Source organism: Anopheles gambiae, chromosome 3, assembly GCF_943734735.2.
Source record: "Anopheles gambiae chromosome 3, idAnoGambNW_F1_1, whole genome shotgun sequence".
Lineage (NCBI taxonomy): Eukaryota > Metazoa > Arthropoda > Insecta > Diptera > Culicidae > Anopheles > Anopheles gambiae.
Window position 1 is genome coordinate 37,312,302 of NC_064602.1, and position 26,046 is coordinate 37,338,347.

General features: G+C 45.2%; 6 protein-coding genes across 15 annotated transcripts; 3 read left to right on the forward strand and 3 right to left on the reverse strand.

Moving 5' to 3' along the window:
- Positions 1 to 3,787: 3,787 nt before the first annotated feature.
- LOC5668300 (2-oxo-4-hydroxy-4-carboxy-5-ureidoimidazoline decarboxylase) lies at positions 3,788 to 6,024 on the forward strand. 2 transcript variants are annotated; one of them, XM_001689086.2, is made up of 3 exons: positions 3,788 to 3,931; positions 5,329 to 5,667; positions 5,744 to 6,024. In XM_001689086.2, coding segments are annotated over exons 1-3 (525 nt in total). In that variant the 5' UTR covers positions 3,788 to 3,929; the 3' UTR covers positions 5,928 to 6,024. The 2 variants fall into 2 exon arrangements, with proteins under 2 accessions (XP_001689138.2, XP_061513139.1); XM_061657155.1 differs by lacking the exon at positions 3,788 to 3,931 and adding an exon at positions 5,093 to 5,234.
- Positions 3,984 to 4,752, reverse strand: LOC1279026 (proteasome maturation protein). Its single transcript, XM_318683.3, has 3 exons — positions 4,614 to 4,752; positions 4,402 to 4,533; positions 3,984 to 4,330 (listed from the first exon to the last, which is right to left on the reverse strand). The coding sequence occupies exons 1-3, from the start codon at positions 4,716 to 4,718 to the stop codon at positions 4,070 to 4,072; spliced, it is 498 nt and encodes a 165-aa protein (XP_318683.3). The 5' UTR covers positions 4,719 to 4,752; the 3' UTR covers positions 3,984 to 4,069.
- Positions 6,004 to 7,935, reverse strand: LOC133393240 (transformer-2 protein homolog beta-like). Of its 2 annotated transcripts, none has more exons than XR_009766038.1 (4): positions 7,425 to 7,935; positions 6,794 to 7,341; positions 6,350 to 6,674; positions 6,004 to 6,237 (listed from the first exon to the last, which is right to left on the reverse strand). XR_009766038.1 is itself a non-coding variant. In XM_061657138.1 (4 exons), exons 1-3 carry the CDS (start codon positions 7,623 to 7,625, stop codon positions 6,578 to 6,580), a joined length of 846 nt encoding a protein of 281 aa, XP_061513122.1. In that variant the 5' UTR covers positions 7,626 to 7,935; the 3' UTR covers positions 6,004 to 6,237; positions 6,541 to 6,577. The 2 variants fall into 2 exon arrangements, 1 of the variants encoding a protein (XP_061513122.1); XM_061657138.1 differs by having other exon boundaries at positions 6,541 to 6,674.
- A 1,054-nt stretch (positions 7,936 to 8,989) lies between these two features.
- LOC1279029 (sialin) lies at positions 8,990 to 20,793 on the forward strand. Its single transcript, XM_318686.4, has 4 exons — positions 8,990 to 9,740; positions 14,332 to 14,549; positions 18,571 to 19,647; positions 19,739 to 20,793. The coding sequence occupies exons 1-4, from the start codon at positions 9,698 to 9,700 to the stop codon at positions 19,946 to 19,948; spliced, it is 1,548 nt and encodes a 515-aa protein (XP_318686.3). The 5' UTR covers positions 8,990 to 9,697; the 3' UTR covers positions 19,949 to 20,793.
- A 1-nt stretch (position 20,794) lies between these two features.
- On the reverse strand, positions 20,795 to 22,283 carry LOC1279030 (YEATS domain-containing protein 4). The gene is made up of 3 exons (XM_318687.5): positions 21,759 to 22,283; positions 21,200 to 21,680; positions 20,795 to 21,110 (listed from the first exon to the last, which is right to left on the reverse strand). Exons 1-3 carry the CDS (start codon positions 21,804 to 21,806, stop codon positions 20,947 to 20,949), a joined length of 693 nt encoding a protein of 230 aa, XP_318687.4. The 5' UTR covers positions 21,807 to 22,283; the 3' UTR covers positions 20,795 to 20,946.
- A 96-nt stretch (positions 22,284 to 22,379) lies between these two features.
- LOC1279031 (CD63 antigen) lies at positions 22,380 to 25,899 on the forward strand. 8 transcript variants are annotated; one of them, XM_318688.4, is made up of 7 exons: positions 22,380 to 22,859; positions 24,574 to 24,664; positions 24,753 to 24,941; positions 25,048 to 25,224; positions 25,304 to 25,406; positions 25,481 to 25,620; positions 25,701 to 25,899. In XM_318688.4, exons 2-7 carry the CDS (start codon positions 24,599 to 24,601, stop codon positions 25,767 to 25,769), a joined length of 744 nt encoding a protein of 247 aa, XP_318688.3. In that variant the 5' UTR covers positions 22,380 to 22,859; positions 24,574 to 24,598; the 3' UTR covers positions 25,770 to 25,899. The 8 variants fall into 8 exon arrangements, with proteins under 8 accessions (XP_318688.3, XP_061513134.1, XP_061513133.1 ...); XM_061657150.1 differs by having other exon boundaries at positions 22,585 to 24,063; XM_061657149.1 differs by having other exon boundaries at positions 22,585 to 23,409.
- The last annotated feature ends 147 nt before the right edge of the window (positions 25,900 to 26,046 follow it).

The following is a 26,046-nucleotide window of genomic DNA, read 5'->3' on the forward strand; positions in this document are numbered from 1 at the left end:
TGTTAATCCTATAGTTTTTTCTAATATCGTCTTTTTAAGACCACATTCATTTTGCATTATTAGAAAGCTGTAGACATTTCATAGAAGCTGTTAGCATGTTCTAATCAAAGCGAGATAGAAATATTCATAAAATGGCCCTGAGCAACGTTATTTGCACGGCAAAGTGGCCCACGAACTGAAAACTTTGAACACCTCTCATCAAATGTGCAAAAACAGGGAACAAAACGTTTCTTGCGCGAGTTATTGCAAACGTGCTAATCAACACGTGACTGTTGCGTAAACGTGTGAGCTGCATAATGCCAAGCAGATTGTATTCTAATAGCACCAGACTTTTTAAAAAAATAGCCATTATATGACGATTATTTTTGTCATGATTTTAAAAAAGCACTAATAGTTCTATGACTAATAGCAGAACACCACGACCCTAGCCGCAAAATCCGGTTTTCGCCTCGAATTTCGACCAAGCGAAAATAAAAATTATGCCATTTGTATGGGGCGAACACACACACACACGAATTATGGTTGTTGATTATGGGTGGGAAGATTATGGTTATGACTTCTGTTTCACTCTCGCTCACTGGCGATGATGTCCCGTCGCATTCTCTCTGTTATCGGCTCAAGGGTATGGTTGTTGCTGCTCATTCTCACACATGAGGAAATTTTCTTTCTCCTTGTTTTTCACATGTGTGGCATTGGCATTGGCTGCGAACGATCATCTTCCTCACGATCTTTTAGTTAGTTAAAGGGAAATTGTTAGAAGCAATGGCTCTGGCACACCAAATGCTATACAAATTCGTGCACGTTGATGTGCCACACTGTATGGAAAGCGTTTTGTGACTAGCACAACCACAAACACAGTATATTTGGAACACATTTTGGTAAACTTGTTCTACGGTCGAGCAACAATTAAATGCCGCATATTGTATACCCTTTAAACCAAACGGCAATCTGCTTCAATCTTTTAATCGTCACTCTGGCGCTCTCTTCGACCAGTGCCCCGACTCATTGAACGCATGCTGTGATGAGACTGGTTCCTACGAGGCCAGACGAGTTCGATTCTCATCCGAACCATTCTCCAGGTATCAAGAGCCGACTATCCGATAGCGTGATTTGAATAAGGTTAAGAAGTCGTTTCAGCCCTGTCTACAGCATTGTTCGTTACGTCAAAGAAGAAGAAGAAAATGTGTACGGGAGGCTATGAGCTTGCAATGCTGAACGCGGCCTCGGTACGTGGTGGATGACGAAATCACCTGTACAGCAAAGAGAGCTGTGAGATGGCAGGGAGCTGTGGGGTCTTATCGGCCACGGCCTGCAATCGACCAAGTAGTTCCATGGAGCGCTGGTATGTGGTCAGCGAGTGCGCTAGGTAGTTCGGCAGGCGCCAATCCGACCCGTGGGTGCAACGAGTTCGAGTCGACACGAATGAACTGGATCGTTTACGAATGGTTTCGACAAAAAAAGGATTACGAAGGATCCTTTCCTCGGGACCTCACGCGGCCGCTTAGTTAGTGTACTGGTTAATCCGCCCGTACCTCACTATTGTTTGCCTTAAGGCTTACGGCAAATACAGTTTACATTTGTTATTCTAAACTATGCTAGCATTATTGAACAGCAATACGAAAGAAAAGGAATGGGAAGGAAAGAAGGAGAAAGGGAGTAAATAAATGGGGGACTAACAAGAGCGGAAGGGAGCGGAGGAGCAGGAAGGGTGATAGTCGAAGAGGTGAGATGAGAAGATGAAAGCGGGGATGGCGTGTAGTAGCGTTAACTGTTCCAAAGCGACGATGGGTTCTAAACAATGGGGGACGTGAGCGAAGCGAACTGGAAGGAGCATACAGGAACGTGGAGTACATACAGGAAGGGAACAACATGCATTTTTTGACGTGACCTGTTACTAATTGGTTTACCCCTAGCGAGATAGGCAGTCCTGGGCCACTAGGATCAAACGAGGCTTGAACGCAGGACGGTCATGTTGTTGTATTGTGTTCGGGTAGCACGACAACGAGGGGCAGCCGAAACCAGCCAAGTCATACATAGAATGCGGGGACGCGTAGAGCAGCTTGGCGCGTGAAAGGACCGGCTGCATCACCGGCATTTGAGGCTCCCGGGGGGCCGGTCGCCACAGCCAATCCCCGAGCGCAGCCGCAGCGCTATCGACCATGCATGCAGCATAAACTCCACTTACGCATCCTGCGTCAATCGCCAGGACAGCGACGGGCTAGAACACAACTTTCTATGCCATCCTCCAGGCAGCGACATGGCCGCGCAGCACCATCCGCAACGATGATGCGTCTCCAAAAAAGGCGAGAGAAGGAGCAAGCCAGGCAACGCGAGCGATGCATGCGTCAGCCAAGCCGGGGCGGGTCGTTTCTCGCTTACAGCATCGAGCGAGAGGCGGGGGACACGTTTCTTTTTCTCTTCCGAACAGTAGACCCCGATAATGAGAATTAAAAGAGTACACCATGGTGGGTAAATCCTAACCTTCAATCCGGTGGGAGGGAGAGAGGAAGGGAGGGAGGGATGGGAGAAGATTGGAGGGTTTGTACATTATTAAAGAAAAAATAATGGAAAGACCATATGTGTTCAATGAAATCCCTCATTTTTATATTTGACCTTCCGTTGACTTTAACTAATCATTGGTTGGCTTAACATGAGAGGACTAGTGCATTGAATGATCTTTTGTTTGAATTGTTTTTGCACAAGCGCAACTAACTGCAATAACAAACAATATAAAACCAGTACGAAGCATGCATTCAATCGATCCGGCAAATAGCTCGAACGGTAAATCGATTCCATCCAAACGACAACTTGCGCGTTGATCAAATCCAGATTCGAACGACGGCGCTCTAGCCAACGCGCAATGCATGCTGAAGCCAAAAAAAAAACGGGAAGGAAAAAAACAATAACCCCAAGTCAAGCACGCTCACACAAGGTCAAGCATTCGCCAATAACTGCTGGGAAAACGAAGGAGGTGGGGAAGGACGTCACAGAAAACGCGTATGATCTGGTAGAACGGATAAAGAAGACAGCAGATAAGCGATATCACTCCCACCACCATCATATGAACAGCTGGTGTGATCGCAACTACCGACCAGGAAGGAGTGCGGGGGAGGGCAAGATTCATTTTTTTCTGGCCATCCATAAAATTTATTTTTTGTGGCTGCTATTCGATACAACAACTCTGGGAAATCCGCCACAATTTTTGCCATAAAACCCGTCTAAAAAAATTCGCTAGGTCGAGTAACCTCTTAAACCGGACGTCGTGTGGACGTCGGGTGGACGTCCACACGACGTCCACACGACGTCCGAAATCTTCAATTTTGCGGCTAGGGCACGACGTCCGAAATCTTCAATTTTGCGGCTAGGGGGCCTTTTCTAGAACGAATTCTGACGGATAGATGGCGCTACCGTATCGAACTTCGCCGAGGGGTACATCAATTGCTTCGTGTATGTCTTTTTTTTTCTTTTCTTCACAACCAAAGCTCTTACTAAGAATAATTCGAAAGAACGCATGTTTAATTAGCATAATTTAGCAAACCTAGTTGGTTTGCTTTTCTTTCTATTTCTATTTACTTACCCTCTATTATTGTACGCCATAACTATTTAAAGATGTTACCAGTTCTGATGGCCCTAAAAGACTAGAGTATTCGTACTGTTCAGTTGCCACTTTTTTTTAGTTCAATTCTCACATACCACATCGAATTAGTAATCAAAAGAATGGTAAAAACAAAATGTAATTAGATGATATCTACATCTACAAACGTCACTCGTATGACCAAGAAGCAACACACGTCCGCCACACAGTGCAGAGTGGCCCCCCAAACCGGTTTTGTCTCTTTGTTTTCAATGCAATTGTAGTCCCACGAAATAAAGACGTGTTCAAGTGCAGTCTACTTTGATCGAATCTTCAGCACAACAAATCATCAAAAATGTAAGTTATCACTTGAAGCTAAACACTAATCATACAGTTACAACACAAGGAATTCTTACGTTCTTAAGAATTTATTCCAAACCCCAACACTCCGTGCTCGCCTCTGCTGTTATTGTGTATAAACAATCCACTTCCGTCTTACATCCCCAATGCCTTCTCCATCACTGCATGGGGCTGACGCATCACTTCCTGGTGCTCCTCCAGGTTAAAGATGTCCGAGAACTCGATCATTTCATCCCGGCCCGTTAGCACGTCGCGGGCCAAATTTGTCGACGGAAGGAACGGCAAATGGCCAACCTTCGAAACGGCTTTCAGTTCCATCGCAATTTTGAGCGGCGCCGCTAGTCCCTCGTGCTTTCGCAGCATTTGCATGTTGAGATTGTGACGATGTTGGTCGAACTGTAAAGTAAACAATTTTGAGCATTAGTTGCAATGAAACGTTTCGGAAGCCGGCAGCGAACAGCACTCACGTTCAGCTCGGACTGCTTCAGCGGATGGACGGCCTGCAGTTGGGCGACGCAAGTTTCATCGCGCGGCTCCAGATGGCCCATGAACTCGTTGAAGGTGGCCGGCATTTTTGGCGTTACTTTAATGCCAGCGTCCTGGTGGAAGGTGGAAATTGTTAAATACGATTGTGAGCAAAGTGTGATGGTTTAGTTTAACACTCTAGTCGCCAGCTTACCATCTTGATACAGTTTAGTTTAGGTGAGAATGATCGCGTCCACAAGAGATGTTTTGCTTTTTGCAAGTAATGATGTGCCGACTTTGACAGTTCCGGTGCTGTCATCACGTCGAAGCCGTCAAACCCCCTTCAGAAACGGCAGGTCGATGAAATTGTTTGGTCGACTTGAAATTTTGTTTAATTTTTGTTTGCCTTTGTTTCCGAACAGTTTTGATAATTTGTGCAAGTCATTTTGGAACATTTGTACCAAAATTAATTGTGCAATTATAAATTTACATCAGTGAACTGAATGCAATATATGTTTCGATTAATTTAATATTTTTCAATGTAGACTACTGTAGCGGAATTGGTGCTATCAGAATTGCACACCGTTGCCAAAATGAGCAAATGCTTTCTCGCGTAGACTTCGTCACAGTTTGTGTGAGCACATGTCGTCGCCGAGATGCGTTTTAAAATAACAACAGAGATAGTAAACAGCGATTAAAGGTCCATCAATCAGCCCCAGAACTTCGCCGCACGGGCTCTGATTGTTCCACGCTCGAAAGTATTTGTTATCTGCGACCGCCAAGCGCATTCAGTCACCTTCCAAAGTTCCTAGCAGACATACCAAAACAGCGAGATGTAAGTGGTATTTAATTTGCTTGCAATTTGCGTTACTATAGTGTTAAACATAAGCATACGTTCGAACAAGCATTAAAGTAACATTCATTTACAGGCGCCCTAAATTGACGCTGCAACAGCTGAATGCGCTCTCGCCCGGAGAGTTTCACAAAACGTTCGAAAACGTGATAGAATGCTGGCCGGAAGCTGCCATATTCTGCTCGGCCCTGTTGCCCTTCAAAAGCTTCGCCACCATGATCGCTGCCTTCCAAAGCTACCTGGAGCGCTTGCCGGCCGAGACGAAGCTGAAAATACTGCGCCTCTATCCCGATCTGGCCGGGAAAATGCTGGACACAAACCAACTGTCGGAAGATTCAACAAACGAGCATGCATCGGTGGGGCTGGATAACTTGTCGCCGGAGGACAAAAAGAAGCTAACGGATCTGAACGAAAGGTAAGAGCCGATGCCACGATTTGGATTAACATTACAAAGTCAATTTTAACTCCTCTGTTACTATCTATCATTGCAGTTACAAGGCAAAGTTTGGATTTCCCTTCGTGGTTTGTGTTCGGGAAGCGTCCAAGTTTGAAGTGATACTTCGCAGCGTATCGGAAAGAATCCATCACACCGTTGAGCAGGAGCTGGAAATTGCATTGGAGGAGGTGAAAAAAATTTGCCGCCTACGAATCTTGCAGTTGGTTGACAATCTGTGAAACTGGTTAGAATATCGTGCTAAATGTTGCTGAAAATGGTGTTACTTTCATTTTAATAAAATTTTCTAAAAGGCTGTTTTCTCCCCTTTGAAGCTAATCCTTGGAGTATATTTACAGGATTTTTTTCTATTGTTTGCAATAAATTATATTTATAACATTAAGAATGATATTATCAACGAGATAGTACAGAGATCGATCGATGAGTACAGAGAGATGTTGAATGAAGTTCAATAATGAAACCTTTTCGGTGCATCCACACTGCCCACGATGCCCCTACTTCCGGAAAACATTGATGCAAATGAAACGCAGTCTGGAAAATAAGAAAAACTTTGATTATTAGACAAAGATCTGCGTTAAAATATTGATCAAATACAAAACAATTGTAAAAATTAATAAGAAAATATGAAAGCTCAATTCCAAACCTTTTTCACATGCTTGTAAGGAAAGACAAACATGTGTCTTTTCTCTTGACTTTTCCCTTAGCATTTAAATTAATTTGCACAAGCACGGCAAAGATCAACAACATTTTCATTATTTCTTTGACTTTTTCCCTGTGTACACTACTGAACAGTTCGACATTTCTGGGTTCAAGACTTCTACTTTTTCGACTTACATTATTGTCCGGCACATGCTCCTGCTACCGTCGGGCCTCAATGGCTCTCATAGGACGAACGGGAATACGAGCGAGATCGGCGGCGGCGTCGATGCTCCTCGTGGTGTGATCGGTTCCGCGGGGACGGAGAGTGGCTACCGAGGAAAATGATAAAACCAAAAACCAAATTACCCATCCATTGAAAAGGTCCCACACCTCCTAGGAACGCTTTCCGTTGCTAGGTGGCAACGGGGTTTTCCATTCCTATTCTAACCTGTACTGCCTTCGGCCCATGTACACGCCCGGCGTGGGCGGATGGGGCTGATCCGTGATGGAGTAGTCGACGCGAATGCGCCGGCCATGGATCTGCAGCCCGTTGCAGTTCGCACGCGCGATCGATGCCTCGGCCTGCGACTTGAAGTACACAAAACCGAACCCGCGCGACAGCCGCGTCTTCGCGTCGTAGATCACTATCGACTTTTCCACCGTGCCAAAGTGGCAGAAGATATCGTTCAGGTACGGCTCCGTCGTGTACACGCTCAGCCCGAACACGCCCAAGCAACGGCTCGGCTCCGGCGAATCGACCCGGATCCGGCTGCGCGAGGCGTTCGGCGCAGTGGAGCTCTTCCGATGGCGCGACCGTCCACGCGGCGACCGGGAAGCGGAACGATTGCGCCGGTAGCGATCCCGCGAATTGGAACGGCTGCGCCGGCTCCGGTGGCACCGGTCCACACTTCTCGACCGGTGCCGATGGTGCCGGTCGCCATCATCGTCATACCGGCGGCTGGTACGGCGATCCGAGCTACGATACGATGAGGAGGTCTGTGTATCGGTGCAACGCTTCGTTAGTGTATTCTGAGTTGAGCGCTTAAGCCGTTTTTGGTTCACTTTTTAGTTATACTTGCCATTTTTCGGAGGATTTCTTTTGGAGCAGGATAATTCACAACAGGTGGAAAACTAGGTCCGATGTGGTGTACGGCTGTGACAATTATGAACATGTCTAGACACAATGGCTGCTGGACAGACGGAGGATGGTTGCCCATGGCAACCAAAAGAAGTACATCCATGGTAACTCTGTTGCCGGCTGGGATTTTGCAACGCCACATTAGACAGCAGCTGTCATTAAGAAATACAGGAATTTAGCGAAATAATGGCGACAGATCTAGATCATTATTGATTCTTTTCTGAAATTTTCTAAAATTTCACCCTTTAAGTAACTCTAAAAGCATCGTCTAGCTTTAAACGCCATGTGCCGATACATCCATGAATCATCTAATTACCGGTAACCCAGCGTCAGCGTGCCTACGTGCGCTTTTGCATCAATCTTGCTGCTTGCAGGTATGTTCCACCTCTACAAAAATGGAAGTGGTAAACATGGAACAAGTATTTACCTTTTCCGATTTCACAGCAACGAAAGAAGAAGTTAAAACCTCATTAAACGATATCAATAACAATTTCCCGATATCCGAAAAATGTGGAACAAATTCGGCAACCGAAGCGTTCGGCGTGTTTCAGGTAAGTACGGACGTGTTTCTCTCTTCTTCTTCAAATATACAAACGCGTTAAGATCAATATTTACCTTCTTTACCAGGGCTGCACCGAAGCGCAACATGCTGACCCTTTCAGGTGCTCCAGTGCTCAACATATCAGGCCGCACCTTATCAAATGTATCGTTCGTTCGGGGTGATAGTAACCAGAATTGGTGTGGTGCTGTTCAATTTGATTAACCAATTTCATCCTTACTGGTGATAAGCAAACGCCGAACGCCTGCGGTTCGCTCAGAGTTATTACAAGTCAATTAGAAAATATTTTTCTTTTCAAAAATCTTCAAAATTAAAACGTGCACTCTATCAACACAAAGGCGACCGCAAGGCTCTAATGGTTTACTCAACGCTGACGCAAACCGTTGCGTTCGTGTCAATCAGCACGGCGAAAGATATTGCACGAGAATGATGAAATTCAATCATTGCATTGAATCTTGCTTTCTCCCAATCGTCCCGGGTGTGTTGCATAATGCTGCAAATTTCAATGATTCTGCTAACACCAATCGCATCGAGAACAATTTCGCCGATAGAGTGCAACAGTTATGAGGAGTGTGCTCTCAACCATATTAGCATACATCGGTGAAACGAATTAACTATTCACATCACACTCGTAACGAAAAAGACAAATATCGTTTTCAAGCGACGTGCCCTTCTATTTCCCTCCCAAAAAATAAAGAAGGCACACAACACACAGACACGCTCTAATGACAGAAGCGTGGCAATCGAACCCCATAACAAGCGTTCCGAGTTCGGCCACATTACATCGTCTCTGTTCCGTTTGTGTCGGCGTCTTCGCCTATGGCCCATAATCCATACATTTCGATAGAAAAGGGTAGAACAACAAAACACGGCAAGAAAGGCTAATGCTAAGACGGTCCCCCGGTGCCGGTTGTTTTCTTCTTCGAGCTGCAAGAGAAGCGAAGAGATAAAAGCGCGGCAGCGTGTGCGCAGTACATAGAAAACAAAACTCTCAATAGCGTGCGACTGTGTGTGTGCGTGTGCGTGAGGGTGGCGGCGAATTTCAAACTAAACACATCGCGGTTTAACGAAAGTAAAGAAAAGTGAAGAAGTGAAGGTAGTAATTAGAAATAACGCGTGTAGCCATTTAGCTATTCCAATCAGAAAAGGAGATATCGATTCTAGCTATCAAACCCCCGTAGGAATCTTATCGTAACCCCGTTTGACCGTTTTCATCCATCTCGCTGGTCCTGGTGGTGTGTTTGCCTTTGCTGCGTGTGCGTGCGTTAGTGTTGGTGAAAGCGCCGAACGAACGGAAAACTCGTTCTCGCGTCTCGCTGGATTCCGCATGGTGTGTGCGCGCGCGAACCGTTTGCGTAGCGTTTGCCTTCGCTGGCTCATTCATCGAACGACCGGGCCGGGAGTCGGACCACAAAAACTGTACTGTGCCTGCTGCGTGAAGTCAAACGTAGCGTGTGGTGGGTTCTTATCCCCAAACTGTGTACCACACAACTTGAGAGTGTTGTGCAGTGTAAAGGGACACACGTATCACACGTGTGCACTGCGTGTGTGTTTGTGTGTGTGAAAAGGAGATCCCTCACGAGCGTGAGTTAGCGTTGTGAAGTGAAGAAAGAAACGATAAGAAGCGGAACGATATTTACGGAAAATCTATCATCATGGGCGATCAAACCGTGCCAGCGAAGGGCAATGTTTTAGGATGTAAGTATTCGGATGGGCTAAAGGCCTTCAAAGATGCTGTTATCGCAAGTGCCGCTGCCATGGCAGGGTAGCTTGGGCACCATATGGTGAAGCGTGTCTGGGTCGTTTCAATATGGATAGTGGGAAATGTGTGGGCGCCGCTTACTGTGATGTACCATCCTGTGTGTAAAGCAGCATCGCGGGTCGGGGATACATCTGGAATGTTCTGATTTCTCAATATTCGCGTGCAGAAGGATATGTTGTGCCCCAAGTGTGGATGCCGCGTGGGACATCGAAGAGGCGTACAAAGAGGGATGCAGTCCAAAGACCGTTCGGTCCAGTTGCGGAGGAGGAAACACTTTCCCATCCCACGGATGTCGTTTGGTCGTGCGGTGGGTTTTCACAGCGCTACAGCCAACCGCAGACCCCGAGAGTACAATTCCACTGATCCCTTTTTGCCTTTGCTTGGTCGTCACCCTGATAATATTCCTATTTCCGATTTCATCTTCGCCAAACTCTTCCATACGAACGCAAAGCACACACTTTCACGCTGGGTGCCGCTTCTGTATCAATCCACAGAGAGAGAGCAGTATTCAGGTTTCGTTGAACTAAATTTAAACCACCGTGTGGAATACGGTTGCTACTGCTGATGCTGCTGCTGCGGTGTCCTCATGTTGCCTCGCCTGCTTGGATGCGTTTCTGTCGCTCGACGACCACGAGGGGTGAAATCAATGTCGGGGGAGATTTAATCCCTCGCACTTGCTCTTTTGAAGACACCACCTCTGTATCGTCTATTTTGTCTGGTAAAAGACACAGTCGGCCACGGTCGCACGCATTTATCCCGAACGTGAAATCGAAGTCATCACACCAGCGAGAGAGGCGTGGCGCAATCGTCGCAAAGAAGCAGCGGATTTAATTTATGCACTTGAGAATGATTCTCATCACAACGGCAATTCCTCTTCTTCCTCTGGTGTCTTCAAATGAACGAGGTGCGTTGCGTGCGGTGCGGTGCGTGATGCTGTCGAGGGATCCTTCGGAACGGAGAGAAGCTGGAAATAGAAGCTACGAGATATTTGTTCCCCCAAAGCCCGATGGTCGCTATTTGACAGACGATAGAGAGGGTTGTGTGTATTTTAACTTCCACAGCTTCTACAAGGTTGCGACCGTCTTCTGTCTTCCACAGCAAGTAGGACCAGAATGTGTCTATGGTCGGGAGCCGAATTTAAGAAGAAAGAAGGTCCCGAATATGTTGGTACAACTTTAAACCCGATTTTAATCCTTATTCCAATCACATGCTTTTGGGGTGGGTTGGTTGAGGAATTTGAAGCAATTTGCTCTTCAGACACCGGTTGCTAAAGAGATGCTGTTGGGACATGTCAGTCAAAACAGGGGACCACACATCAGTAGGCCATGGTGTATATCGATTGATGCAATTGTGTGTGTTTGCTGTGGGGGTGTTGATTAATGTTTTGTCAGGGGCACGGCTCATCAATCGCTTGATAATTGCTGATAAAGAAACCTCGACCAGCCTTCGTAATGAACGCAAATGTTTGTTTATTTTGACGGGAGCATTATTTAGCAAAATGTCGAGCAAAGTTTTAAAATAGACATTCGTTGTGAAGGAAGAGACGAAAGAGAATGGCGCAAGAATTCATTGCCAAGAAACGGGGAATTTTAAAAATTCGAAACACGTTGTCTTGCCTCTTATCAAAACTCGATGGTGTCGAGATGGTCGAGTACAATGCAGGTGACTTTTGGAAGAAAATGTCTCTCAATTAATGTTTGTCAAACAGCAAAATCATCTGTTTTGTTTGCAGATAATGATGGGCAACGATGCAAAGAACACGCAATCCTGGGCAAGAATTACTCATTCAGGCACCCATCCCCATTGCACCCCTGCTTCGGGTTAACTCGCTCTCCAATTCGGTGCGACAGAAAGGTCAGCTAGAGGACACACGGGCGTGCTGCTACTACTCCCAGGTCGCGACGCATGGCGCGAAGCAGCGTTGGAAAACGTTAGGAAGATGATGCGGGAAAATGCGAACAATCTCACCGTGTGCATGAGAGGCCAGGATGCGGTGTGTGTGTGTGTGTAGGAGTTTTGCAGACAAGTCTGTCGGGTGCTATTGGGGTCACACTTGTGGCGATGTTTTTCTTTTTGCGCAAACCGCAATGTTTGAGTGCAGTTTAAAGTGCCACGAGCTCTGTATTCCAATTGGAAGAAAACCATTCCAATTGGAGCGTCGTTTTTTTACATTCCTTTGTCGAAGGGACACTTACAGAAAGGGAACAAAAAAGGTGGGGGAGAAAAGTGTGCGTTTGCTTTTGACATTGAGATATCCTTCGCGCGTTCTTCCCACGTGGTGGTGTGTTGGTGCGTGCGCCAAAAAGCCGGCGTTCACGGCCTACCTTTCGCGTGAGAAGAGAATATTCTCACTACTGTACCGATGCACACGCCAATGTTTGTGCCGGTCTCCTTCAGAAGAACGCATACACATACACACAGGTCGGTTGTGATGCAAATAGACCAACAGGTGGAAAACAGACCAACAGACGACAGAGGTCGTCGTCGTCGTCGCCGTCACCATGGGAAAAATTGTTTCCCGCCACTAACACACTACACGAAGGTGCAATTGAATTTCCCGCCAAAAAGTGGTCGGAAAACCGATGCGCCTGCATTCCTGCACATAGATGTGCTGCTTCTACCTTATTGCGGCGGCAGATGAAAAGCTTTTGCTGTGTACTGTTTGAAGCTATTTTACTGCGATTTACGATGGGAATATTCACGATCTTCATGCATTGTTTCAATGTTTCAATGGCTAAACGATGATCGATCGGACAGTTGATGTTAGAATGTTGTGCATCAATTTGCAATCAATCATTGAAATGTGTACATTTTAATTGTTTTAATATTTGTTATTGAATAATACAAACTGTCGGAAGTCAAAAGTGAACGCTTTTTTTAATAGTTTAATGTTACGTGATAATTGGCTTACAATTTAGTTAAAACGCGGTTTATCAGAATAATGTATAGTCGTTTCTACTAAATTTTGATTGTAATGCATCAAATTTTGTCAGTTTGCATCAATGTTTGCCTCCAACGCTCCTATTTTTGTCTGTAAGTTAACCATTTGTACGGTTTACAGAAATTATGCCAGAATTTACAAGGTATTTGAGCGGATTTAACACACCTGTTATGTATTTTTTTAAATATACTGTTATTTAGATGTTTTTGTGTGCGGAAAATCTAGTTAAATTTAATAAAGGGTCAAGGCATTGTAATATGCCTGAACATACAAGCCAATTTAGAAGAACCAATATATAATTATCAAAATTGAAATAATAATCGTACTATGTTAATATCTGTTCATTAAATTATTTTAATAATTGGAATTAAATTGAACCACAAAGCGATTGACTTACAGCTTGAAAATTGTTCCCTTTGAGACAAAGATTAATAAAACGAGGCAAAAATTGGTGACTTAAATTAAGCGACAATGGCTATACAGGCATACGGTGAGCCGTACAATTTTGTAATATATAAAGAATCCCTTGTAGCGTAACGGTCTGGCGGATGTCTGGGCTCTGCCACTCCCTAAAACTCCCGTTTCTCCTCCACAGAATCGAAGACGACAAACCATGCTTATGCCCAAAACCAAGAGGAAACGTTTTCTCGCTGATCGATGAACCGGTGGAGCTACCGTTTCTGTGGTGTTTGTGTGTTTGCCCGACCCCCATCTTGGAGTAAAGCAAATGCAAAAGGCCCCTCCGATGACGAGAAGTTGCACCCCAGATTTGCATTTTACCAGCAAACCTTTGGCACTAACCTTAGCAAGCTTTTCGCGTAGATGAAGACGTAAGCAAGAAAGAGAAATTCCCTTCCCTGACCAGGCCCCGGATGTCGTGGCGAACGATTCGTTTATTGTAGGCGTTGCTTTTACTCCGCTGTTCTCCCCCTTCCGGACGTGTGTAGCAAATGTAACCGTTTGTAGCCTCGTCAGAATATGGGCCTTGTGACGGAAAAACAAATCAAAAACCCGCCACCCGCCAGCGGAAGCGAAAAGATGCAACCGGGAGGCAACAGTAGTCGTCCGGTTCTGGATCGATGCACTTCTGAGGGAGGGAGCGCGGGGTTATGTGGGGTCCCATGCCTTACTCCATTGTTTCACAGCGTTTGTCCATTTTTGCGTTCGACTGTGTCAAAGTGTGACTGATTTACAGTGGTGGCCATGGTGTGGCACAATCACCGATCTCTTTTGCCGGATCTCTGCTCCCCCACTCTTCTCGATCCATGTAGAAAGGGCAAGAGAAATGGGCCAACCAATGTTAGGAGGATCACTCTGGCACGCGCGCGCACGCTTTGTGCTTGGCTGGTCAAAAAAAAGTGTAAGGGTTTGGTAAAAATTTAATTGTCTCTTTGTTGTTTGTTAGTTGGGTAGAAGGGTATGTTGTCTGTTGTTTCTTTTTGGTTCGCGTTCATGGGTCGTCGAACCGTAGCCCTTTACGCGTACGCTTATATGTTCGAGGAATTTCAGCGCATAAACATTTTGAAGCTTTATTATTAAATTTGTTCCTTTTTTTCTATTTTGTGCGTTTCAAACACGTTTTCTAGCACTCATCCCAGCCCGCTACATTCTGGCCGTGCTCGGCTCGATCGCGATGGCGATCATTTATGGGCTGAAGGTGAATCTGAGCGTGGCGATGGTGGCGATGCTGAACCATTCGGCCCTTGCCCACAACGCTGCGTCGGCGGTCGGGGCGAACGAACAGCACCACCAGGTTAACGCGGAACCCGTCTGCCAGGGAAGCAACTCAACCGAAGCGGTCGAGGTAAGTTTGACAAAGAAATTGGGCCCTCCTATTTATTGCCGTACAGAATAATTGATTTGAGTGACATTCCTACCAAAGAGGTCCATTTGGTGATCGTGCGAAGGTGCTATATGATCAAGGTTATTGGTGTCTGGTTGGACTGTGGTTTAACTTTCTCCATCCATTTGGATCATAATTTTTTTAGCAAAGCTTCCATGTCTCAAAACTATATATTGTGCAACAGTGAGAACAACGTTCGCATATTGCTCCGTACGCTGGATTCCTACTGCCTAAGTGCAGGCCGAGGCGTACCGAGCGGTTCCAACAAGCGTTCACCAGAATTGTAATAAGAAAGCTGAAGGGCAATAGATCACTACCTCGCGGCTGCCCCTAAGATAGATGTTGACTTATTCTGGGTTTCTTCAGTATCTCGAGGGTCGTCTATTGCCTCTCTTCTTCTGGGCCTCATCACATATGCTTCTGCTCTCAACTATCCCTCTTTATGTTTCTACCCGTCGTACGTACGACCTCTACGACCTATGTTCCCACTCGATCAGCACGTGCCATGAGTGTCTATAATGGTTTGACCGACCACTACGACCGATTAGCTTCTTCTAACATCCTTCTGCATTAGAACTAGAGAACATTTTGAATATTGAAAGTGATCGTGAAATATTTCTTGTTGATGTTCATTCAATTTTTCAACCATACTGCAACGTTCTCTCTACCAAAGTAATACATTTAACATAGTTTTTCGTTATACCCCGCTCGGCATACAAAATTTCACATTGAACGCTGTTTGATAATTAGTGCAAATTAATGAATAATTATATTTTTGTGTATAAATTTAGTCTAAATATTTGAATAATATAATATTCTTGCTTTTGTGTTACACGTTTCTTCTTTCTTCTGATTTTTGACAATATTTTACAATATTGATACATGTCTGAAGGCCGGGCTACATTGATCGTACTCCGTAGTGTAATTTTTGTGAACGCGTACGCCATCTAGCGGTGGCGGGTTGAAGCTACATGCTGGTATAATTTATCTGTCAAAAAACGTTTTGGGTCGAGGAGGCTATAATTTTACCCAATGATGCATATATATTGGAAGATGGGGAAAAATGTTGCCCAGCGCTTTGTATGAATGACGATTTGTCCACCAACAACAATTAACGGCTTGCTTTGTTCCAATTTGTAGGCGTTTATCAACATTTAAAACGGCATACAAGTAGCCTGGTCGAAACTTGATGAGACACCAAGTATGAATAATTTTGACACATAAATTATACAGACATCTAGCTTGCGCTGGTCGCCGCCAGATGCGCTAGTGAAAATAAAAATCACACTTGCGAGTACGATCAATGTAGCCCGGCCTTGATATTTTACATTATTCTTCAATATTTCAATAAAATAAAATGCAAAATATAATGACAAATCTAAGAACCTTTTACGTTCTCTTTCACATTGTTCACTAAATAGACCTTTCAACACGAAGAATACTCGTTTGAAATGCATTAAGGCCGGGCTACATTGATCGTACTCGCAAGCGTAATTTTGATTTTCACTAGCGCATCTGGCGGCGGCTGACCGAAGCATTTTGCCAAACAATTTGGAGCCGCTTCAGAAAATACGTTATTTTTCCATGTTTTTTTACTAAAAACGGAGGAGAAAGGTTTGTAAAACGTAGATACACATGTTTTGCACGCATTGCATCCATTTTTGCAATGGAAAACGATGGAAAAACTACTTAATTTTGAGATCCGGCATGACCATTCCTTGGATTACCAAAAATAGCTTCCACCAGTCGCCGCCAGATGCGCTAGTGAAAATCAAAATTACGCTTGCGAGTACGATCAATGTAGCCCGGCCTTTACAGTCGTTGCCTTTCAATTTTGACTCTAAAGGCCGGGCTACATTGATCGTACTCGCAAGTGTAATTTTTATATTCACTAGCGCATCTGGCGGCGACCAGCGCAAGCTAGATGTGGGTATAATTTAAGTGCCAAAATTATTCATGCTTGGTGTCCCATCAATTTTCCACCAGGCTACCTGTTTGCCGTTTGAAATTTTGATAAACATCCATAAATTGCAACAAAGTAGGCCGTTAATTGTTGTTGTTGGACAAATCGTCATTCATACAAAGCGCTGGTCAACATTTTTCCCCATCTTCCAATATATATGCATCATTGGGTAAAATTATAGCCTCCTCGACCCAAAACGTTTTTTGACAGATAAATTATACCAGCCTCTAACTTCAACCCGCCGCCGCTAGATGGCGTACGCGTTCACAAAAATTACACTACGGAGTACGATCAATGTAGCCCGGCCTTAACTCACCTATTTTTGTCTCAAAGGCACCAATTTCGACAATGTGCATTAATTTTTGTCTGTAAAGCATCAATTTTGACTGTTAGTCAATCAATTTATTTACAAAATTTAACGTAATTTCTGAAACTGTGTGTTCTGGAATTATTGGAAGAAAAGAATAATTTCATTGATAGAATTTAAAGTAAAACAATTGTTTTACCAATTTTGGAAGTTTTAATTATTTTTTGAAGAGTGAAAAAATTGGCATGTATTTTCAGATGCAAACTTAGCTTTAGGAATAATAAAATTTTATTATTTTTTTCTCAAAAAACAATCAAATTACACGGTTTTTATATGTTTTGTGTGATTTATAAAAAAATGTTAAAAATCTGCTCAACTATCTTAAAACATTAACATGATTTCAGTAAGAGTCAAAAACTGATGACTTACAGATAAAAGTAGGTGCTTTAGAGAAAAAAATGTATGCCTTAGAGCCAAAATTAGGTCTGAACAACGACTGTAAATTGATCGTGATAGTCAAGGGAATTGTTAAATGTAGCTATGATTTTAATGAACTTAAAACATCGTCAGTACTTATGATTTCGAATGCATCAACCACTCCATAAACTCGAACGAATAATGCGTCGACCTTATTAAAGAGCGATTCTTTTTCGCGAATGCCAATCGCTCCGAATAGTATCAATTTACAACCCCTCCTTGATAGCAGCAATTTGCACAACACCAACCCTTGCAGCAAACCAGATACCGTATCAATTGAACAGTGGGACAAGATGGAAAGCACACTTGACGACAGAGTGATCGTGTCCCATCTCCTTTTTTTTTTTGTTTCAACTTGGACTATCTTCACCATCACCATCGATGGAACGCGTGACACTGACTCTGACCAACAAGCAAAACCATCAGCGCACCATGACCCCCAAAGCGAGGCTTTTTAAACCATCCCAAGACCTCAGCGAAGATGAGTACACAGAAGTGGACAATTTATCGAGCAGTAGCGCCACATTTCAATCAACCGAATTGGGGGAGATGCTGCTGTCCCCGAACAGCAGATACAGATTAATCGAAACAATCGTCCCAGTGCCCTCTCAAAATAAATAAAAATAACCCTCACCATGGTGTTCGCAGTCCCATGCTCCCGAAAAGAAGCAAAACAAAACGCTGCCAACACTTGTGCGTGTGGCGCACATTACAACCCGCTGTCCGAAGCGCCAATCAATTGAAGATACAAGCCGCAGCGGGTTGTCGGTCGCGGTATTGGAGGGAGAAAAAAGAAGCATAACAGCTGTTATTTGCACACGCGCCTTCGTTCGCTTGGTTTTATATTGTGTTACGAACGAAAGAATGATGAAGAACGATGCGAACACGACGCCCCGGCTCCCGTTACGTTGTTGCTCCTCTTTGGTTTTGATGATCTTCAGCTCGATCGTCTGCGAGGAAGCGAGTGGAGGAAGTTAATTGGTTTCACTTTCATTCAAACGATCGCTCTGGCAGATGAAGAGGAATGGCTTATTTTAAATGTTTGTAGGAGAAAAAAAGTGGAAACGATCGGTTGGAATCATAATCAAAATGATCGTTAAACGTTTGTTGCCTTCGCTCCTTCCCATTGGAATCCTTTACCAATAGCTTTACGTGTTTCGGTATAAAATTCCCATACAGTGTACTTTCACGTTCGATTTTTCTAATTATCTCTGCCTCTTCCCCTTCCATTCCAGGATGGACCATTCATCTGGAGCGAACCGGTGCAGGGCATCATCCTGAGCTGCTACTTCTGGGGCTACCTGGTGTCCCAGGTGCCCGGTGCCCGCGTCGCCGAATCGTTCTCCGCCCGCTGGGTCATGTTCTTTTCCGTGCTGATCAACGTGGTCTGCACGCTGCTGACGCCCGTCGCGGCCAAGATGCACTACGTCGCGATGATCGTGATGCGCATCGGCGAAGGCATCGGGGGAGGTGTCACCTTCCCGGCCATGCACGTGATGCTGGCGTCCTGGGCGCCGCCGAACGAGCGCAGCGTCATGTCGGCGATCGTGTACGCCGGCACTGCCCTCGGCACGGTCATCTCGATGCTGATGGCGGGCGTGCTGGCCGGCACGCTCGGCTGGGAGTCCGTGTTCTACGTGATGGGCGGTCTCAGCTGCCTGTGGATGGTGCTGTGGCTGTGGCTGATCCAGGATACACCCACCAAGCAGGCGTTGATTAGCCAGGAGGAGCGTGATCTCATCACCACGTCGCTCGGCACGGGCGCGGCCAGTGCGCACAACGAGCCGAAACCACCGGTACCGTGGCGCAAGGTGTTCACGTCCGCCCCGTTCTATGGCATCCTGATTGCGCACATGTGCAACAACTGGGGCTGGTACATGCTGCTGATCGAGCTGCCGTTCTACATGAAGCAGGTGCTGCAGTTCAACATCAAGGAGAATGCGGTCGTGACCGCCATCCCCTTCCTGACGATGTGGTTCTTCAGCATGGCGCTCAGCAAGACGCTGGATGCACTGCGCTCCCGGGGCAAGATCACGACGACGATTGCGCGCAAAACGGCCACCTTCATTGCGTCCGCCGTGCCGATGGGCTGTCTGCTGGCGCTCTGCTACATCGGCTGCCAGCGCGGCCTGGCCGTGGCACTGATGACGATCGGCATTACCGCGATCGGTGGCATGTTCTGTGGGCTGCTCTCGAACCACATCGACATTGCACCGAACTATGCCGGCACACTGATGGCGATTACGAACACGGCCGCCACGCTCTCCGGCATCATTGTGCCCATCTTCGTTGGACAGATTACGCACGGAAATGTAAGTCGGCAGCAGGGGGAGGAGCATGCATTCATTGCAAAATTGCCTATACAACTAACATTTTAACCTTTTCTTTTTTTTTTTGTTGCAGCAAACGATTGGCGCTTGGCGGGTTATCTTCTTCGTAACGATCGCTCTGTACGTGGTGGAGATCGTTGCCTATTTGCTGCTGGCTTCGGGCGAAGAGCAACCATGGAACAAGGGCGACAAGCCGGCCAGCTCGATCGAAGCGGCCGAAGCGGAAGCCACACCGCTGAACACGAAGGAATCGAAACAGAGCTACAACGGCCAAGATCAGTAATTGCAGTCGGAAGCGAAACACAACACAAGACTACAAACAGCAGGGACAGCAGGGACAAGGGCTGGCGCAACACACTTTTAGCTTTCATGTACGATATTGATGGGGTAGCGCTCCATATCTCCATCTCCATCTTATCACTTCTTGTGTTTTGTTCGTTTTCGATCGGTTGATCGGTCAATTACCGTAGTAGGCCTGTGGAAAATGGTACCCACTCTCTATTTTAATATTCTTACCGAAAAGCAATCGTGTACTTATGGTTAGAATTAGCTAAGTTTATTTCATTTATCGATTAAAGAAAGACTCGATGGCTTGAAGCGATGCGAGCGGAGAAGGCCAGTACACACAAAGATAAGCAATTTGCGTGCAACAAAACAAAACTCTCTTTCCCCCCGTTTATGGTTAATATTTCACAGGGAACCACTGTTCTGATAGCAGCCAATGTGTTCTCGTAATATCATTGTTTTTAAATATTTTAGGAAATCGTGAATGGAGCTGAAATATTTACCACCCATCTTTAAACTGAACACCATTTAATTGAAACACCGCCTGTCGAGTTAGAACTGCTCATTCACATGCGAACAAACCCGCCTTGACAGAATGTGTGTGTGTTGTAAAAATTACAGCTTTACTAAATAATTCATCGTCTATTGCAAAATTTGGAGTGAATTATGATGAGCGGCGGATCAGTGGAACTTGGAACAGAGAACAAAATTAGATAGAATGAAGGCAAGAAGGTATGTTAGCTGCATCCTGCTTTAGGGCATATATAGAAACAACCCGCACGATGTTAGTTACTTCATGATGATAAGACGAGAAAAGTAAAATAAAATCATACAAATACTGTACTTTATGTTCGTTTGTCTTTGATATTTTTCACCATTTCTTCTTCATGTTGTCGTTTATTATACAATCGAAAATAATCCCTTAATTGTTAGTGTACTCTTAAAATGACTGATACTGTGAAAAAAAAACTTACGCTACTAAAATCTCGAGATTGCTCAGGCTGCCGCTTGCTGTCCCTGAACCTTGGACATTTCCGTCTTAAACTTGGCAATCGTTTCCCGCGCCAGCTTCAGCTTCTCCTTCAGTAGTGCAATTTCCGATATTACTTTCGCCTTCGTGTCGATTATGTTTTCCAACGCTTGCCGCTGCTTTTCCTCAACTGCAAAGAAGATTGATAATTGGCAACCCGTTAGACAAGCGTGTGTGTCCCCCACCCTCTCTCGATCTGCGCTAACGCATGACGCTTACAATCCGTATCATGCTTCCAGCTGCCGGTAGTGACCGGTTTCACATTCGTCAGCTGCTGCTGCATCAGCTGGGTCGGTTCCTGAAACACCAGCTCTTCGTACTGCTCCGAAACCAGACCCTTCTTGCCCTCGATCTGCGTCGAAACCTCCCCGTCCAGGACGGGCGACTGGAACAGCTTCAGGATGTGGTACATCGTGACGGGCCGCTCGGTCGGATCGTGGAAGTGGATTTTGATCACAATCTCGAACTCGCCCCAGCCCGTCTCCGTCACCTCGTACGGGGGCTTCGTGATGATGCGGTTCGGGTTGGCGTAGCTTTCGTGCAGCTTGAAGTGTATCTTCTTCACGTACGACTGCATGTCCTCGTTGTGGTACGGCTTCACGTACACCGTCCACTGGTGCGTGTGCCCGTCCTCTTCCCGCTTCTTGCCAAACGAACGGGCCACATTGCCGTACACCACCGGTTTCACTATCGTCAGCCCCTTGAGGAGGACAGCACGGGAAGGAGAGAATGCATAAGGAGCGATGCGGATAATGAGCAGAGCGGAGTCGTTCCTTACCTTAACCCGGCCCCCCGAGTCGGGACCGAAGTGCGTTAGCATGTTCATGTTGAGGGCGTTAGCTTAAACTCGAGAAAACCAAAGCAAATTGCGATTTTTACACAAATTGTAAGCGAAAGGGCGAGCTTGTACCCTCACAAAAGTTGTTTGTAAACAAAATTCGATACCGGCAGCTGTCAAAAGATTGACATTTCGGCAAGCCACATAAAAAAGGAAATTGAAGTTCTCTTTTCGCTTACAAATAAAAGAGAACTTCAAAAGCAGTTGTTAAATTCTCACGAAAAGACCACTTTTTGTGGGACTAATGCTAATTTTCTAGAAAATAATTGACTTAGATATTAGAATACGGCAAGTTTTTGCTTATCATCGCAACCGTCCATCGGCACGACTTATAGCAATAGCATTTGCAAAACAAAGGCCTCAGAATGAATTAAAAAATACCATCCAAATTATTCATTGTTTACAAACAAACCGCCTCCGCAAGTTAGTGTAAAACGTACGTGTTAATATATTGCGTAATTGTATTTTTACATCTAATGTACAAAGAAATAATGTTCTTTTTAAAAACAATGCATTCATTACGAATTTACTAAACCACCGAGATTCAATTATGATTGAATGCCGTAACCTATTGCCACCGTGCGCAGCTGCTCCTTTCCCCGGCAAAACGCTTCCGGAACACACGTAGCGACCGACCGACTATTTCAAGTGCCATTCGTCATCGATCGATATTATCACATGCAACAGCGTAGGGAAGGCCTGTGTAGATGTGTGTAAACCACATCGACGCCGGCAGGTTTGTTATGCCCGAACGCGCTCTGTTGCATGTAATTTTCAGCTCGCATTCCCATTTTATCGCTCGTGCGGTGCGCATCGGGCTGGTCGTCGTCGTGTGGCGCAAGTGAAACGAGTGCTGTAGATCTTGGTAGTAGTCTCCTAGTACATGTGAGAGTGACCGGCTCTATCGTTCGTGTGCGTGCTTGTGAGGTTCTGTTTTTTGCGTAGTAAAGAAACACGTGTTCTTGTGGAAGATTTGGAAAGAAAAGCACGGGGAAAGAAGCTCTGTGTGTATTATCGTGAAAGGAATTATTCTGCTACGGGGTGAGTTTGAGTCGGTTGCGCCCGGTGGTTTGCAGTTCACCCGCACAGTGTAATACACACCTACGCATCTTATCAGTAAGCCACGGTCTCACATACACAGAAATGCGCGCGCTGACGCCTCGGGTGGTTTAGCTGGTGACAAGCTGGAAGAAAAAAGTGTTCCCGTGTGTGGCTCATTTACTACAAACAATACATACATATGTATGGATAAAACTGAAGTACATAAACACTTCGTAGCTCGCTTCATATAGTAGCTTGGCGTTAAATTATGGTGTTAGGGACGAGGAACAAGCAAAACGTTTGTTGAAAACATTTCCTTCAAACACCCGTTGGTGTAATTTGCCACGTTGCTGGCAACGTTTTTGCGCTTTCGGTTTATGACTCATTTTCGGGGAAATTTTCCTTCATTTTCATACGGCACCCTCACTATACGCAGCATTCGAAACGCTTTCCGCTGAACAGGCGCCGCGAGCGCAAGCTGTGTGGCTAGGCAGAAAAGGCAAACCGAGAGAAGAACGCAAAATAGATGAAAGCGAACGCGAACAATCAAGTAGGCATCTGTGTTTTTTCCCTGTAAAGCGAAGCTCAATTTACAGGTGTTACGAAACGCATGGAAGAAGAAAGAGAAGAACAACATCCACCGCGCGCGCACCTCCCAACTGTATCAATCGAAAGCAATCCACCAAGGCTTGCTCAGCATAATAGTTGCGGGCTTTTTGGGACCGTCGAGTCTAAAACCCCCACCACTACAGCAAGCCATGAATTTATCATGCTGATGATGTGTGGTGGTGGATAGAGTCCAGCCCACCACTGTCCTCCCCCAAAACAAGCTCCACAACAACACACCGGACGAGTACCGGTACAACATGCGGCCCCAGGAGTAGTAGTAGACCCCTTTCATTTGGATCGATTTTTTGGCCCTGAAATCGATGTGTTCGGTGTAATGGGTGGCGCGCACTTGCCCACCCAGTTAATAATCTCACACGTGAAAGTTGTCCTCTGTTTGCGCTTGGTGGCGAATGCAGTCGTTAGCGTGACCACAACACCGTTGAATTTGCGTGACCCCGTCCGTTAAGTAAAGCTTTACAAAAAAGTGCCGGCAAACTGGTGCACAATCATGGCCAGGCAAATCTTGATTGAAATGCTTCCTCACTGGGGAAGAGAGCAAATTGGCAAACGCTAGAGTAATGCAAACATGAAACAGGTATGAAAGGTATTTGTCACCCTTTATAATTTCAACAATAACGGAAGAGATTAATCAACTTGAAAGCGAATGTAAGCCGTGCATTCTTTTTTTCCTCTGCCTTTTCGATTGATATGAGGTCTCGAAAGTACGGCCTCGATAGACGCTCTTATCTTATCGTGTTTTAGCATCTTTTGACGGAATGGGTTTATTTTCGCATTGGCCAGTAAACTTCCTTGCCTCGACTTGGCTAATTTGCAGAACCACTTACAGCGTAATTCGAACGTACCTGTGAGTAAATAGCCCTTGGTGTTTGCAAAGGGCCAATACAATCGTCGAACTGCAAACAGAGAACTGCACTAGCCTAGACTAGCTTGACGGCTTCAAGGACGAAAAAAAGGTGTCTTGTGCGATGTATTTTAATTGAAATAAGTTCTTAATGTCTACTACATGCAATACAAGTTAAGATAAATTACTCTTTTCATTGGAGACAGACTAATTGCAATTCATTTGGCATTCATTTCATTTCAGATTCGTTTAACCAACCCCCACCAAAATGGCTCTTTCAACGAGTGCAAATTTTATCAAATATTTATTATTTCTGTTTAACTTTTTCTTTGCGGTGAGTTGAGATACTACAAAGCCACACCATCCAAATGTCCAATTTAATCTTGCATTCTTTTTACCCCCTCTCTCTCTCTCTTATCTAGATCACGGGTGTGATCATAATGGCGGTTGGCTTAACCGTGCAAGGCGCTTATCACAACTTCCGCGACATTCTCGACGCAAAGTTCTTCAGCATTCCCACCTTTCTGGTGGTGATTGGATCGTTCATCTTTGTGATTGCCTTTTTCGGGTGCTGCGGCGCTTACAAGGAAAACTACTGCATGACCCTAACGGTAAGAGCCGCCATTTGCGTTCGGATGCTAATTGTCTGCTGCCTCTCCTCCCTGTATGTAATCGCTTTTTTTTTTTTGCTCATCCCGTACTTGTTGTTATTTGCAGTTTTCCGTCCTGCTGATCTTGATCTTTATTCTGGAACTGGCGGCCGGTATCAGTGGGTACGTGCTGCGCAATGACACCCGCGAACTCGTGAGCAATGCACTGAACTCATCGATGAAGAGCTATGGCGGCGAGAACGCTGGTGACATTACGCTGGTTTGGGACGAGATTCAGGTTGATGTGAGTATCTGAGTAGGATTTGAACTCAATTTTCCAATAGCATCAAAAGCTCGGGCTAATATTTTCTTTCCAATTCCAGTTCGATTGCTGCGGTGTGTACAACAGTTCCGACTGGGGACGTGCTAATGCGGCGAAATTCAATGAAACTTTCCTACCGATGACCTGCTGCCGGCAGCAGACGGGTATGAACCATTTTTGCATTAACTATGAGGATGGTGATTAATGTTTTTTTTTATGATTGTTTTTTTCATAAAAGGTGCCGTCGGATATGTTGCTTGCCCGGATCCCACCAGTGCTACGCTGCGCAAAACGGGATGTATCGATTCGTTCGGTGATTTCATCAAGGCACACGCCGTAAGCCTAGGTGCTGCTGGAATAGCACTGGCAGTGATTCAGGTTTGCTTCTTAAGCTACCATTTACTCGTGTGAGATTTAAGTAATAATGTTTTATGTCATTTTTTCTTCTTCTATTTTAGTTCTTTGGAATTCTCTTTGCATGCTATCTGGCCAAGCAAATCAAACTGCAAGGCGTCAGCAGCTATTAAGGATTGAAGTGTCCTGTCGTGTTACGGTGTATTTTTGAACTCATAAAATGTTTGATTTCCTGCTTCGAAAGAATTCATTGTACACACGCAAAACATGCAAATATACTGTAACCAAGTTATCTAGATAATAGATACACGTGTCATTTCACTTTAATTTTATGAAAGAAAGTGACGGAGCCATCCGTAAGAGACCCGGAGTCGCTGGATCGATCCATATGGTACATAGGTGTAACGAGTTCGGGTCAAATCGGACCCAAAGTAGGTAAGTAACACCCAA

What these genes read in the sequence shown, in the direction of transcription:
- LOC5668300 (XM_001689086.2), top strand. An exon ending in CTAACGGATCTGAACGAAAG is followed by an intron (nt 5,668 to 5,743) that starts GTAAGAGCCGAT and finishes CTATCATTGCAG; the next exon opens with TTACAAGGCAAAGTTTGGAT.
- LOC1279026 (XM_318683.3), bottom strand. Translation starts at nt 4,718, where the DNA reads ATGACAGCACCGGAACTGTCAAAGTCGGCACATCATTACTTGCAAAAA. An exon ending in AACTAAACTGTATCAAGATG is followed by an intron (nt 4,534 to 4,613) that starts GTAAGCTGGCGA and finishes ACCTTCCACCAG; the next exon opens with GACGCTGGCATTAAAGTAAC. An exon ending in TGAAGCAGTCCGAGCTGAAC is followed by an intron (nt 4,331 to 4,401) that starts GTGAGTGCTGTT and finishes TTTACTTTACAG; the next exon opens with TTCGACCAACATCGTCACAA.
- LOC133393240 (XM_061657138.1), bottom strand. Translation starts at nt 7,625, where the DNA reads ATGTGGCGTTGCAAAATCCCAGCCGGCAACAGAGTTACCATGGATGTA. An exon ending in AAGAAATCCTCCGAAAAATG is followed by an intron (nt 7,342 to 7,424) that starts GCAAGTATAACT and finishes ACCGATACACAG; the next exon opens with ACCTCCTCATCGTATCGTAG. An exon ending in ATGGGCCGAAGGCAGTACAG is followed by an intron (nt 6,675 to 6,793) that starts GTTAGAATAGGA and finishes TTTCCTCGGTAG; the next exon opens with CCACTCTCCGTCCCCGCGGA.
- LOC1279029 (XM_318686.4), top strand. Translation starts at nt 9,698, where the DNA reads ATGGGCGATCAAACCGTGCCAGCGAAGGGCAATGTTTTAGGAT. An exon ending in GAAGGGCAATGTTTTAGGAT is followed by an intron (nt 9,741 to 14,331) that starts GTAAGTATTCGG and finishes CACGTTTTCTAG; the next exon opens with CACTCATCCCAGCCCGCTAC. An exon ending in GACAGATTACGCACGGAAAT is followed by an intron (nt 19,648 to 19,738) that starts GTAAGTCGGCAG and finishes TTTTTGTTGCAG; the next exon opens with CAAACGATTGGCGCTTGGCG.
- LOC1279030 (XM_318687.5), bottom strand. Translation starts at nt 21,806, where the DNA reads ATGAACATGCTAACGCACTTCGGTCCCGACTCGGGGGGCCGGGTTAAG. An exon ending in ACTCGGGGGGCCGGGTTAAG is followed by an intron (nt 21,681 to 21,758) that starts GTAAGGAACGAC and finishes GTCCTCCTCAAG; the next exon opens with GGGCTGACGATAGTGAAACC. An exon ending in CTGGAAGCATGATACGGATT is followed by an intron (nt 21,111 to 21,199) that starts GTAAGCGTCATG and finishes TCTTCTTTGCAG; the next exon opens with TTGAGGAAAAGCAGCGGCAA.
- LOC1279031 (XM_318688.4), top strand. Translation starts at nt 24,599, where the DNA reads ATGGCTCTTTCAACGAGTGCAAATTTTATCAAATATTTATTATTTCTG. An exon ending in ACTACTGCATGACCCTAACG is followed by an intron (nt 24,942 to 25,047) that starts GTAAGAGCCGCC and finishes TGTTATTTGCAG; the next exon opens with TTTTCCGTCCTGCTGATCTT. An exon ending in TAGCACTGGCAGTGATTCAG is followed by an intron (nt 25,621 to 25,700) that starts GTTTGCTTCTTA and finishes CTTCTATTTTAG; the next exon opens with TTCTTTGGAATTCTCTTTGC.